General features: G+C 42.1%; 1 protein-coding gene across 5 annotated transcripts in view; it reads left to right on the top strand.

The window, feature by feature from the left end:
* The window catches only part of LOC139264358 (F-actin-uncapping protein LRRC16A-like), a 554868-nt gene that overhangs the window by 329108 nt on the left and 212397 nt on the right, over positions 1-13363 (top strand). For all 5 annotated transcript variants that reach the window (XM_070880668.1, XM_070880667.1, XM_070880669.1 and 2 more), the window contains 2 exons: positions 8678-8782; positions 10786-10855. In XM_070880668.1, coding sequence (XP_070736769.1) covers positions 8678-8782; positions 10786-10855 — 175 coding nt within the window. The remainder of the gene's footprint in view (positions 1-8677; positions 8783-10785; positions 10856-13363) is intronic.

Here is a 13363-nt window from a genome sequence, read left to right as displayed (position 1 = left end):
TACTGCCAATCTTAACTGTAAGGGGATGCAAATAACCGACCTCTGGCACATATACATCATCAGCATCACAGGCAGTCCCTCGGAATCAAGGAAGACTTGCTTCAACTCTTAACATGAGCTCTTAGGTGGCTGTCCAGTCCAATACGAAAACTACACTCTGTCACAGGTGGGACAGATGGTCGTTGAGGGAAGGGGTGGGTGGGACTGGGTTGACGCACGCTCTTTCCGCAGCCTGCGCTTGATTTCTGCATGCTCTCGGCGATGAGACTCGAGGTGCTCAGCAGCCTCGCGGATGCACTTCCTCCACTTCGGGCGGTCTTTGGCCAAGGACTCTCCGGTGTTAGTGGGGATGTCGCACTTTCTCAGGGAGGCTTTGAGGGTGTCCTTGTAACGTTTCCGCTGCCTACCTTTGGCTCGTTTGCCATGAAGGAGTTCCGAGTAGAGACTCATGTCTGGCATGCGAACTATGTGGCCTGTCCAGCGGAGCTGATCAAGTGTGGTCAGTGCTTCAGTGCTGGGGATGTGGCAGATATACAGTTTCACTCTAGTTAGCTAGAATTAGTTTTTCCTTTGTCCGTTTTCTCAATTGAAACATGTCCACGCAAGAAGCACAATCTGAGGACTTGTTGGGAAGTGGCCTGCAGAAAGATGGACAAGTGGGAAGAATTGAAGCCGGGAGCTGATTATAGTGGCTGGGCAGGTGAGGGTTCTGTGCTCGGGCCCAGTGGTTTTTCTGATAACTGCTTTTATATTGCTTTTTTTTTTGCTGTGCTGTAGCAGCCAACTCGAAGACAGCAAGCCTAAAGTCAGATTTGCTAAGGCTGGCTGCCTGGAAAACCTGGTTTAACAAAAATAGGGTCATTCACATTGATTGGCCTCAACAAGTGTACTTGAAAATTGCAGAAGGCTCGCGCATTAGGATGGGACAGCTGTAACATGGCACCAATCTATTATAATAGCACTCCACAGGAAAATGGATCCTAAAGATATCCTTTGATTCCTGGTTATTCAGTGATTTTAGCCATAATAGTAGAAGTGTTTCAATTCATTACAGGTTGAGCGTCTGAAATCTGGAGTTCCGAAATTCGGAATGTTCTGGAATCCAGACACCGGGCCGATCCATGATGGGGTCGTCCGGAAAATGTTCCGAAATCCGGACTTGGCCGCCTGACCTCCCCCCCCCGTCGGCCTGACCTCCCCCCCCCCTGGCGGCCTGACCTCACCCCCCCCCCCTCGGCGGCCCGACCTCCCTCCCGGCCCTCGGCGGTCCGACCTCCCCCCCCCCTCGGCGGCCCGACCTCGCCCTCTTACCTCGGTGGCCTGACTTCCCCATGGTCCTCGGTGGCCCGAACTCGCCCCCTTACCTCGGCTGCCCGACCTCGGCCGCCCGAACTCGCCCCCTTACCTCAGCAGCCCGACCTCCCCCTGGCGTCAGCAGCCCAGCCTCGGCAGCCCGACTTTGCCTCCCCCCCCCCCTCACTTACCACAGCCGCCCTCCCTCGAATCCCAGACCCTGCCTGATCCCCTGCCCCCTCCCCCCCCCCCCGGTTCACCTCCCTCAGCCCAGGCAAAGACCTTCCAAAATCCAGAAATATTGGGAATGGCCTCAGTCCCGAGGTTTCCGGATTTCGGACGTCACACCTGTAGTACCATTTGTGCTTTGTGTAAAATATATGTCGGTGAAAGGCCTTTATGTATTGGAGTGAATTTCATACAGCATTTGCATTCAGAATTAATGAATCAGGAGGTGTGTAGAACAAGTGCTGATTAGGTTTGAATTAATCATTATTAAAGTCATCCTGTACAGCATAATTGTTATGCAGATCCAAAAGGAAGTCAATGCAGTTATAAAAAGCTTTTATATTCAAACTAAACCTTAATCCTTCCCTGACCAAGACTTTAGAACAATTCCCCAACTGTCCAGTTATCTGCAGTATTTGACATGCCAGCAAGCTAATCCTGTTTCTATAGGGCTGCATTGATTGTTTTGGGATATCGCAGTGAACTGACTCTAAAAGCTAGATGCAATAGAATTGATAGCCTACGGTTAGTAAAGACCCTAGCCCTGAGAAATGCCCACTATTTTCTCATAACATTGTTAACCAGTCACCGACCACCTGAGCTCTTTGCCCAATCTAAAGCCAGTAAAAGAAAAGCACAGGTCCCATGGTAATGTGTCCTCGAGTTTACATTAAATCCTAGATTACTGTTCTATTGCAATATTTTTTTGCATTTTCAAAAAAGTATAAGCACACTGCAAAATACTTCACCTTTGGTTCAGTTGAATCATAGAATCGTGGAATGATACAGCATAGAAGGAGGCCATTCGGCCGATTGTGCCTGTGCCGGCTTTTTGGTAGAGCTATCCAATTAGTCCCACTCCCATGCTCTTTCCCCATAGCCCTATAATTTTTTCCCCTTCAAGTAGTTATCCAATTCCATTTTGAAAGTTACTATTGAATGTGCTTCCACTCTCCTTTCAGTTAGTGTATTCTAGATCACAACAACTCACTGCTTAAAAAAATGTTCCCTTATGTTGCCTCTGGTTCTTTAGACAATCGCTATCAATCTGTGTCCACTGGTCACCGACCGTTCTGCCACTGGAAACAGTTTCTCCTTATTTACTCTATTAAAACCCTTCATGATTTTGGACACCTCTATCAAATCTCCTTTTAACCTTCTCTGTTCTAAGGAGAACAACTCAGTTTCTTCGATATAACTTAAGTCCCTTATCTCTGGTACCATTCTAGTAAATGTCTTCTACACCCTCTCTGAGGCCTTGACATCATTCCTGAAGTGTGGTGCCCAGAAGTGAACATAATACTCCAGCTGAGGCATAGCCAGTGGTTTATAAAGGTTTAGCATGCTTTTGCACTCTATTCCTCTATTAATAAAGCAAAGTACCCCATATGCATTTTAACACCTTTCTCAACTTGTCTTGCCACCTTCAAAGATTTGTGTACATATGCCTCTCTGATCCTGCACCACCTCTAAAATTGTATCATTTAATTTATGTTGCTTCTCCTCATTCTGCCTAGCAAAATGTATCACTTCACAATTCTCTGCATTAAATTTCACCTGCCATGTATCTGCCCATTTCACCAGTCTGTTTATATCTTCCTGAAGTCTCTCACTATTCTCTTCACTGTTTACTACATTTCTAAGTTTCATGTTATCTGCAAACTTTGAAATTAAAATGAAGTATACCAAGTCCAGGTTGCTAATGTATATCAAAAAGAACAATGGTCCCAACACTGACCCTGGGGAGACATCACTTCCCTCCAGTTTGAAAAACAATTGTTCACCACCACTCTCTGCTTTCTGTCCCTTGACCAGTTTTGTATCCAAACTGCCACTTTCCCTTTAATTCCACGGGCTTTAATTTTGCTAATGTCTATTTCGTGGTACTTTGTCAAACACCTTTTGAAAGTCCATATACACCACATCAACCGCATTATCCTCATCAATGCTCTCCATTACTTCATCAAAGAACTCAATCAAGTTAGTTTAACACAAATTGAATTTAATTTTTCCAAAGCCTATTTGTTGGTCTTACTGTCATCGCAATACTAGAGAAGCATTTTGTGCTATCTGATCTAATGTGACTGGAAGAGAAAGGACTGATAGAGGTCAGTGCCTCTGACAGAAGCTGCATTCAGCAGAAAAATAACTGGAAAGAATACAAAGTGTACGATCAGGCAACCTAGCCTTATAGGCGATCAGGGATATTACCTGTGAGAAATAGCAACTGATACAAAAAAATTAGAATGTTCCATTAACTTAAAGAAAGATAGGTTTTCACACATGGTCATACTGGGATTCAGAAGCTGTGTTTTAAATTATATTAATATTGCTATTGTACTAGAACAAATCAGTGCATTATGTTTGACATGTTTTTAACCACTGTTTCTAGTATATTTTCTGTTTTGTAGCTTCAAGTATAATACATTAATCGAATGGTATGCAGGTTGTATTGGCAGTTCCCAATCAAGTGTACAGACTATATTCATATTTACACGACAAATTTGTCATTTTTCATCCATAAATTTATTGGGTACTGCGGTTGTAGTGACCAGCTGTGAGTATCCTGTCACATATTTGTACTTTATTTTGTAAATTTGTACATTAGAACAGCACATTGCAACTTTTTTTTTTAAACGTTACAGTTGCATAAAATGGTCTTTTCCTGGAATTTAGGATTTGCTGCCATGTGGTGGCAGATTAAGTTTGTCAAATCACTCAAAGGAGAATCAATGGAGAAGGTAGAGACCAGATGTGACAAAGATGAAGTTTTTTTTAATCTAACTTTGATTTGGTGGCTACCTCTTTCAATCCAGTGGTAATATATAAGGAGCTTAAAAGCCAACTAAGCCACAGTCGTGAACAAAGACTATCCTAATACAGTGTTGCAGTTTTTTTTGGCTACGGGCTGGAGAGGAATAATCCAAACTTGGCGACTGATGGATCCTTTTTAAATTTGAGTTGTTAGACAATTTAAAATTCATGAAGTCAGGAGCTGTTCTGTTCAAATTGAAGAGTCTGTTTGAAAATTTCAGATAAGGAACCAACCAGGGAAACACTTGAAAGAGAAAAATCAGTTTGAATTTCTAAGAAACAGTTTAGGTTGGCTGCCAGAGTGGTAAGAAATTTTAGGAAAAGATTGTTATTACTTTATCCACTCAAATGGAAAGCTTTCTATGGTAATTATATAAGACTGTTCCTAATGTGCTTATCCAGCTTTTGTAAAATGAATTTGCTTCATATTTTAAACTTAAGATGCAGTCTGATGTGATGGTTTACTGCTTCCAAAGACTGAAGTGAGTGCGTATGGCGACATAGATTAAGTCCATTTGCTAAAAGCAATTACCAGACAGTGTTTGCTGTTACTTCCTGGCTAGGTTAACCAAAAGCTTACCTAGATTTCAAGGTAAGGAGAAATGTTCTCGCAGCTGTGCTGAGTAGGGACACGTCCATGAGAATGATCTAAAATATAAGAACCAAAATAATCTACGATAAGTTTAAAAAAGACCGAAAAACATTACTTCAGGAAATAGAAATATAAAAATTAAAAAATGATCAATAAGTTAGGAAAATTGCTGGATTAATACTCGAAACACCCAGAGGAAAATAGTCTCTCTTGATCCTTAAGTATTAGCTCCTGTCAAGGCACCTTTATATTGTTGACGAGCTGGGCAAGTGGTGTTGAAGTAGACATCTACATCTGCCAAATGTAGTTTATCCATCTTTCTGATGAGACATTAAATTGAGGCCCAGTCTGCTCTCATGTGGACGTAAAGAGCAGGGGAGTCCTGGCCAACATTCATCCCTCAAACGCCACCACCAAGCAAATTATCTGGTAATTTATCTCATTGCTGTTTGTGGACCTTGCTGTGCACCAATCAGTTGTGACAATTCCCTACATTGCAATAGTTACAGCATTTATAAAGTACGCCATTGGCTGTGCAGCATTTTGGGCCTGAGATTGCCTGAGACTATATAAGTATACATAAATCACTATATTGTACCATGCTAATGGTCCATATTGGAGGGCCAAGAGGAACAATCTTTAATTTTCCACTTCTTCAACTGTTTACAGAACCCACAGATCTTCTCTGATGTTGGAGACAATGCCCTTGATATTAACCCACCCACAGCCGGCGTGATCGGGTCATGGGGATGGGGGTTGGGGGGTCGCGGTTAAAGATTTAAATATGGGGAACACGACCCCAACATGTTGCGCATGCGTCCGCTGACTTTCTTTTACAGCGGTGGATATCGGGTGTCCAACTGTCTTGCCATGGAGAGGCAAGGCACTTAATTAACATATTTATGTTGGGCTCCCACAATGCAGTTGGGAGCCCGATTTAAAATTCACTGTTCCTGCACCAGTCTCCTGGGGGTCGAGAAACTCGGCAGTGAAAGGGAAGGGGAAGCTGCTGGCTCCACAAGGTAAGTGTCTTTTTTAGCATTCCTTGTGGGCTAAGAGAAGCGGGAATGCTCGGCCCTGGTCCCTCAAAGGAGCCCTTCAGCCTCTGCCTGCAGATCACGTTCTTTCTCGTAAGTATGCCAAAATGGGAATTGTACCAGTAAGAATCATTTAACAATATGAATTAAAAGGAAAAAAATGACTGGGCCATGTTCCTTGTCAGTCCAGAAGCCAAGAAAAAGACATTGAGGCCTCTTGTGTCTCTTAGCCTCATTGCAAAACTGCCCTTGATCACTGGTGCCAAGCATGTCATCTCACTTAAGGAAGGATATACTAGCTTTGGAGGGGGTACAGAGACGATTCACTAGGCTGATTCCGGAGATGAGGGGGTTACCTTATGATGATAGATTGAGTAGACTGGGTCTTTACTCGTTGGAGTTCAGAAGGATGAGGGGTGATCTTATAGAAACATTCAAAATAATGAAAAGGATAGACAAGATAGAGGCAGAGAGGTTGTTTCCACTGGTCGGGGAGACTAGAACTAGGGGGCACAGCCTCAAAATACGGGGGAGCCAATTTAAAACCGATTTGAGAAGAAATTTCTTCTCCCAGAGGGTTGTGAGTCTGTGGAATTCTCTGCCCAAGGAAGCAGTTGAGGTTAGCTCATTGAATGTATTCAAGTCACAGATAGATAGATTTTTAACCAATAAGGGAATTAAGGGTTATGGGGAGCGGGCGGGTAAGTGGAGCTGAGTCCACGGCCAGATCAGCCATGATCTTGTTGAATGGCGGAGCAGGCTCAAGGGGCTAGATGGCCTACTCCTGTTCCTAATTCTTATGTTCTTATGTCAAGCACCAGGGTTTGAATGGTGCACTAGTGATAAAGACAGCAGCTTTTTCATATCTGTCAGCCCCCTCCTCCCAATGCTTCAGTGGTAGGCAAGTAGTATCCACTGTGATATCAGTCCACATATCATAGAGGAGTTTGTTCAAAATTTCCAGAAGCTGACATCTTCCAGCAATTCCTCTTACTAATACAGTTCTCATCAGCCCAGAGAAAAGTTAACTGATGGAGGGTATTTCTTTTAATTACTTGCCTAGAAGATGGCTGTAAATTCATATTCTCCTCGAAGATCGCTGCAAATTCATATTCCCAGTCTCATCTCTGAGTAAATGGCAACATTTGTATGGGTTTCTCAGAAAGTGCCTTCCAACACCTTCACTGATTGTAACCAATGTGCAAATCACTTGCTTCCAATTAGCACAAACAAAGCCTCACATATATGGTAAGTTATGGTGCGATGCCGGTCCAGGTTTAGGATTTCTAAGATAGTTAGCCAAGTGTTAAGTATTTTATTTTTACATCCAAGGAGGTGGAATGTAAGCATTCTGCAGTTAAATCTGCTGTACAAAAGAGAAAAAAACTAAAAATGCTGTAAATCGTAAATAAAAACAGAAAATGTTAGAAGTGCGTAGCAGGTCAATTAGAGAGAAAAGACAAGCTGATGTCTTTGGTTTATACCCTTTATCAAAACTAAATACTAAAAGATAAGCAAGCATTTTAGTAAAGTCAGAAAAATAGAGTGGAGAGGGGGAAGGGAAGAGAAATGACAGCTATTTCAATGATGGAGAGTTAATGGGTTGACTAGCCTACAAACTGTATAATAAAAACAAAACTTAAAATTACATGAAAGATCATCAATGAGATGATGGAATTCTGCTGTATTGATTTTCTGCTTCTTTTAATAAATCTGATTTGTAATTCCAAGCCTAAGTTGAATGAACTGATTGTGTTTATTCTGTTTGATTCCTGGGTCACCTCACATTATCAGATCTTGTGTGTTTGAAGTGTTACTTCAATTTGTAGGGGGCACAAATATATCTGATGAAGTCCTAAAATATAGCAGGTGGTTGCAAGGGTGAAGAAGCTGTATCACGCAGCGACCTCATTGGATCTTTAGAATGAAATGTGCATACGGATTGAATATTCAGATGGATTTTTCCTCGGCACCTTCTCATCCCATCGATCAGAATAAGCTAAAGGCTAACTATAATATTGGGTAAACTGTAGAACTGAAAGTGTTTGATCTTGGGACCAGGACAGCAGTCGAGGCTGTTGTCCTTTTCAGTTCATGACGATTTGGGAATTTCCAATAGACCTTCAGAAGAGGCTGATGGAATAGCCATTTACAGGAAAAGGCTTGACTTGGGGGGGGAGGGGGAGGGGGAGGGGAGGGAAAGGGCTTTCAAGAATAGATTTATTTATGCAAAAGCATAAAATATCAATATGCGACAACCGTAAAAATATTGAAAGTTATGTTATTCCGACAGCCTGGGTATCCAGCATTAGCCAATGATGCACATTTTTTCATATGCATTTGATATACAAGTGCAAAGTCCCGAATCCAGACTACCAAATATCAGAATTGTCTGATAACCGGACATTTCGGCGAGGAGCGAAGGATCACCGGGCAGCGAGGTCCGAAATCCGGCACAGGTTCAATCCGCGTGAGGTCCGAAATCCAGCAAAACCCAAAATCCGGCATGGATTCGGTCCCGGGGATTCCGGATTTCAGACGTTGTACCTAAAATTTGTATATAAAATTTGATTTTGAGACTCGTTGGTGTATTGCAATGAGCTAAACATCATATATGGCTTTCACACTCTTGTTCTGTGTATTGTGTCTATGAACAAGTAATTCTGTTGCATGACTAATCTCAACATGAATTTTTCTTCCTTCAATGTTGCAGGAAGGGGAAGGAAGTCCCTCCATCCTTCAAACTGTATTTCAGCAGCTCACTGGCTTTGAGATACATCAACCTGTCAGGCACAAAACTCCCTCCGGATGCAGTCAAGTCAGTATTTGTTTCTCTTTTGATAGGCATTACTTTTATCAATACAGTTTCTTTGGCTTCTGTGTATTAACAGGTTAGTTTTATTAAGAATCATTCTCCTGCTCCTGAATGTAATCTCTCCAAGTTTGCAGATGACACTAAGCTGGGTGGCAGTGTGAGCTGTGAGGAAGATGCTCAGAGGCTGCAGGGTGACTTGGACAGGTTAGGTGAGTGGGCAAATGCGTGGCAGATGCAGTATAATGTAGAAAAATGTGAGGTTATCCACTTTGGTGGCAAATACAGGGAGGCAGAATATTATCTGAATGGTGACAGATTAGGAAAAGGGGAGGTGCAACAAGACCTGGGTGTCATGGTACATCAGTCATTGAAAGTTGGCATGCAGGTACATCAGGAGGTGAAGAAGAAATCAAATGGCATGTTGGCCTTTATAGCAAGAGGATTTGAGTATAGGAGCAGAGAGGTCTTACTGCAGTTGTACAGGGCCTTGGTGAGGCCACACCTTGAGTATTGTGTGCAGTTTTGGTCTCCTAATCTGAGGAAGGACATTCTTGCTATTGAGGGAGTGCAACGAAGGTTCACCAGACTGATTCCCAGGATGGTAGGACTGACATATGAAGAAAGACTGGATCGACTAGGCTTATATTCATTGGAATTTAGAAGAATGAGGGGATCTCATAGAAACATATAACATTTTGACAGGATTGGACAGGTTAGATGCAGGAAGAATGTTCCCGATGTTGGGGAAGTCCAGAACCAGGGGTCACAGTCTAAGGATAAGGGGTAAGCCATTTAGGGCCGAGATGAGGAGAAACTTCTGCATTCAGAGAATTGTGAACCTGTGGAATTCTCTACCGCAGAAAGTTGTTGAGGCCAGTTCGTTAGATATATTCAAAAGGGAGTTAGATGTGGCCCTTATGGCTAAAGGGATCAAAGGGTATGGAGAGAAAGCAGAAATTGGGTACTGACGTTGCATGATCAGCCATGATCATATTGAATGGTGGTGCAGGCTCGAAGGGCCGAATGGCCTGTTCCTGCACTTATTTTCTATGTTTCTATGTTTCCTCATCCTATCTCGTCCTCCTCCTCCCTCCCCTAACCTCAAGTCAGGCATCATTCTCTGGTCAAGAGGGCAGGTCATTGATCTGCTCCAGAATTTATCTGCTATTTTATAACCAACTCCTCAAAGGTGTATCACATTCAGTGTCACTGAACTACTAATTTATTGTAGAGTTTCTTCTCTCAATGTCGGGGAAAATCTGGCCTATGCTCAGTTTCTCTCTTTTTCTGGCAACATCGTGGCGATCAGTAGATTCTGCCTGGCATGTCTTTTGTTTGAACCCATATCTTACCACTTCATGGTGCAGTGCATTGGTGCGCTATCCCATTGTGCCAGTTGGCCAGAGCTTTTTTATTTTTTATATTTTAGTTCAATATTTATTTTTGCTCATCAAAATAAGGGTGGTTAGTGTTGGGGAATGGAACTCTTCTAATTTAAAGCACCAGCATCAACATCAAGCTCTACCAATCTCCCTTTACTCTGCCCTAGCGACTTTCTCCCATCCGCAATCTTAAGAGTACCCCATACTCATCAGTGTGACAGTTTTTTCATTTCTTACGCAGGCCATCTTGATTGCCAATTAGTGCAAAATGAGGCCAGTTTGTGCTGTAGACCTATTCCCGCAAGGGCCTGGTTTGAGAATGTCCATCCTAATTTCACATAGGACCATTAACAGCCAGAAGACAGGAGACTTTCCTCCCATCAGTCAGGGCTGGTTTTGAAATGTGTCCAATGTCTAATCCAAAGTACCACCCAATGTTCCCAAAGCTTTATTTTCTGTATTACAGGAAGAATATTTTGCTAACTTTGAACCATTTAATACCATGCATTGAAATTGGGGAAGTTATCATTGCTGCTTAAGTGCTAGCAAGAAGCAGAACACCGTGAAAATGTTAGAAGAAAATGACTTGTTTTCTATTCAACAGTACCAATTCTTTCTTTACAGAGCACTTTTACTTGGCCTTTCTTGCAATCCTCAACTAAAGGAAGTTTCTCTTGACCTTAGCAATTGTGAGGTAAGAAATAATACTTTTATTCATTGAATTGAATTAATTTAATTTGAAAATAGAGTGGGGAATGACTTAAAATTCAGTTAATATTTCAAGTTGGAAAGCTATACATTGTCTCTTTTATTAAGAAGTGCATAATCCTTAGGGATTTGATTTGGGCCTCAGATGCCCTCGAATACTGCAACAAATGACAAATGTTTATAAAAGAGCCTTGCCAATGATTGCCATCAGGCTATTTAGCTGCGGTGAACATCACAACCAGTCCCGTTCCTGCTCGCATTTGATTTTTCACCAGGGCTACTATGCATCAATCAGAATTGGAAACCACAGCTGATTCTTCCATCTCTAACTCAGGGGTATTGAGGCGTATTATAGCTTACCTGCTACCACCCAGGATGAGATCAGCTAACTCCACGAATCTGTTCTGCATGGCCTAGCGACTCACTATAAAGAATTGAGTCTTGGGAAGTGTTATATTTTTTAATATACCAAGATGTTTTCTTGTCCAGTAATTCCAGATAAAGGGAATACATTAATATTGCTTGATAACCTTGTGATAAGGCTGCACTAGTTGGATAAATTCTGCAGCAATGTGACCAAGTGAAACATATAATTGAACCTTAATTCCTTAACTGGGGTGTCGTTGGTTTGTTGGTTTAGCATAGTTTTCAATAACCAGAAGCAAACGTTCCTGAATCTGTTTATCAGCAATATAGCATGATTAATTTAACAAGTTGGAATTAATTCAGCAGACAGAAACATGTGAATCAACTGGTTCAATGTATTCCCTTCACAGCCCATGTCTCATCAAGAAGTTCTGTGCAGGAATATTTATTAGCGAATTGACTAGTGACCTTGCTTCTGTATATTGGTGAATCTGCATTGGCTGATGTTTATGTAGTAATATATTGCAGAGCCATCAGTATAACCAGATATTTTTCAGGGCTTGCTTAGCCAATTATATTTTAACAATTTTCAAGGACTAGTGTGATGTAGAAGACAGGGTTGCTGAACTCACTGTGCTGTGATGCTATTGCCTATTCCAGCTCTGCACTGATGTATGCCATTCTTTTCCCCTCTACTGCTTTCCTTAGCTTGGTCACTGTGTAAGTACCCTCCCTGCCTTTTAACCTTTGTTGATCCAATAAATGGCTTCCTTATATGTCTGTCAGGATTACCGTTAGAACTATTTGGCACAGATGTTTTGTGCAATAACATTTTTGGCTCAAGCCTAGTGTTTCATATGATTTGCTGGGCAAGTTTCATTTGATGAAACATTTGTCCGTTTAAAGAAAAAAGCCTTAGTGTACGTCTTTTAATGTATGGCCTACAGTGTTTTAAGCCACCCGTTTTTAATGCAGTGTTCTGCCTTTTCGCTGCATATTGAGGTAATGGTGTAAGCAAACCTTCATTAGAAATTTACAGGCTATTGTAGTTGTCAAGCCAATTAATGGTAATACTGCTCTTTTTTAGTATCAGTTGCACTTTTCAAAATGGAGTTTCATACTCATCCATTTTCTTAACAGCTGAATATTATAAAATGGAGTTAAGGAAATGTAAATGCCACAAATATTAATTGGAATAAACAAAATGTTTAAATTTTTATGTCACCTTTTAATACATTTTATGTCACAATTGTTATTGGACATCTGGAAGAAAATAGTAGGAAGCTCTCATCAGGAGCTAGGATTAGAAGTCCACAACTCGTGCTGAAGAACAAGATGTTAAAGCTCTATTTGGTGCATATTTTATTTTAAACTGGACACAAAAAAATTGTGTTTTTAAAAAATGGCTGAGCCTCGCAAATCACAGAACAATTTTCATCAGTGATAGCAATCAGTAATATTAAAAACATTGAAGATTCCTGGTCACTTCAAGTTGGAACTTAACAAGTACTGGAGGGTTGGAGGGAGGAAGAATTACCATCTAAGTTTTTGAGTTCATTTGTGAACAATAATATCATTAGTGTAAGAAAGCAACACTTCACTTTTGTTTTATCTTAGTTAAATCATTAATAAATTATTGAGGTGTTACAGTAACCACATTTATTTTGTCCCATATGCCGATTGCTGCTTCCTGCTGCTTTTGCATTGACCTTTAGTTTGCAGTCTACTCAATTCAAATGTGCTTACTTCAAATTATCAGATAATTCAACATTTTCAGCACCACGGGCCCAAGTTTCGAGCCGCGCCTGGAACGGCGCAGTCCCGACCTGGACGCCCGTTTTTCGTGCCACAAAGTGCGCCTAAAAAAACCCTCCAGATTCTCCACCTCCCTGCAGGTCCTCTGGCTCTCGGCGCAGCGCAGCAGGAGCTGTAGGGGGCGGAGCCAGGTCCCTGAGCCGAAAACAGGCCGGGACCTCTGCACATGCGCACTACAGTGGGCGCGCAAGTGCAGTTGCTCCAGGCGCCCGAAATTGTGTGGGAGGGGCCCGAAGCACGCAGCCCCTAGCCCTGGCCGAATGGCCTCACTGGGGGCTGCGTGAATAAGGCTCCTCCCACGGCCAGCTCCTGC

The sequence above is a fragment of the Pristiophorus japonicus genome, chromosome 5, assembly GCF_044704955.1.
Source record: "Pristiophorus japonicus isolate sPriJap1 chromosome 5, sPriJap1.hap1, whole genome shotgun sequence".
NCBI classification, from domain to species: domain Eukaryota; kingdom Metazoa; phylum Chordata; class Chondrichthyes; family Pristiophoridae; genus Pristiophorus; species Pristiophorus japonicus.
The sequence above is the reverse complement of the archived record's forward strand: the minus strand, read 5'-3'. Positions and strand labels throughout refer to the sequence as shown.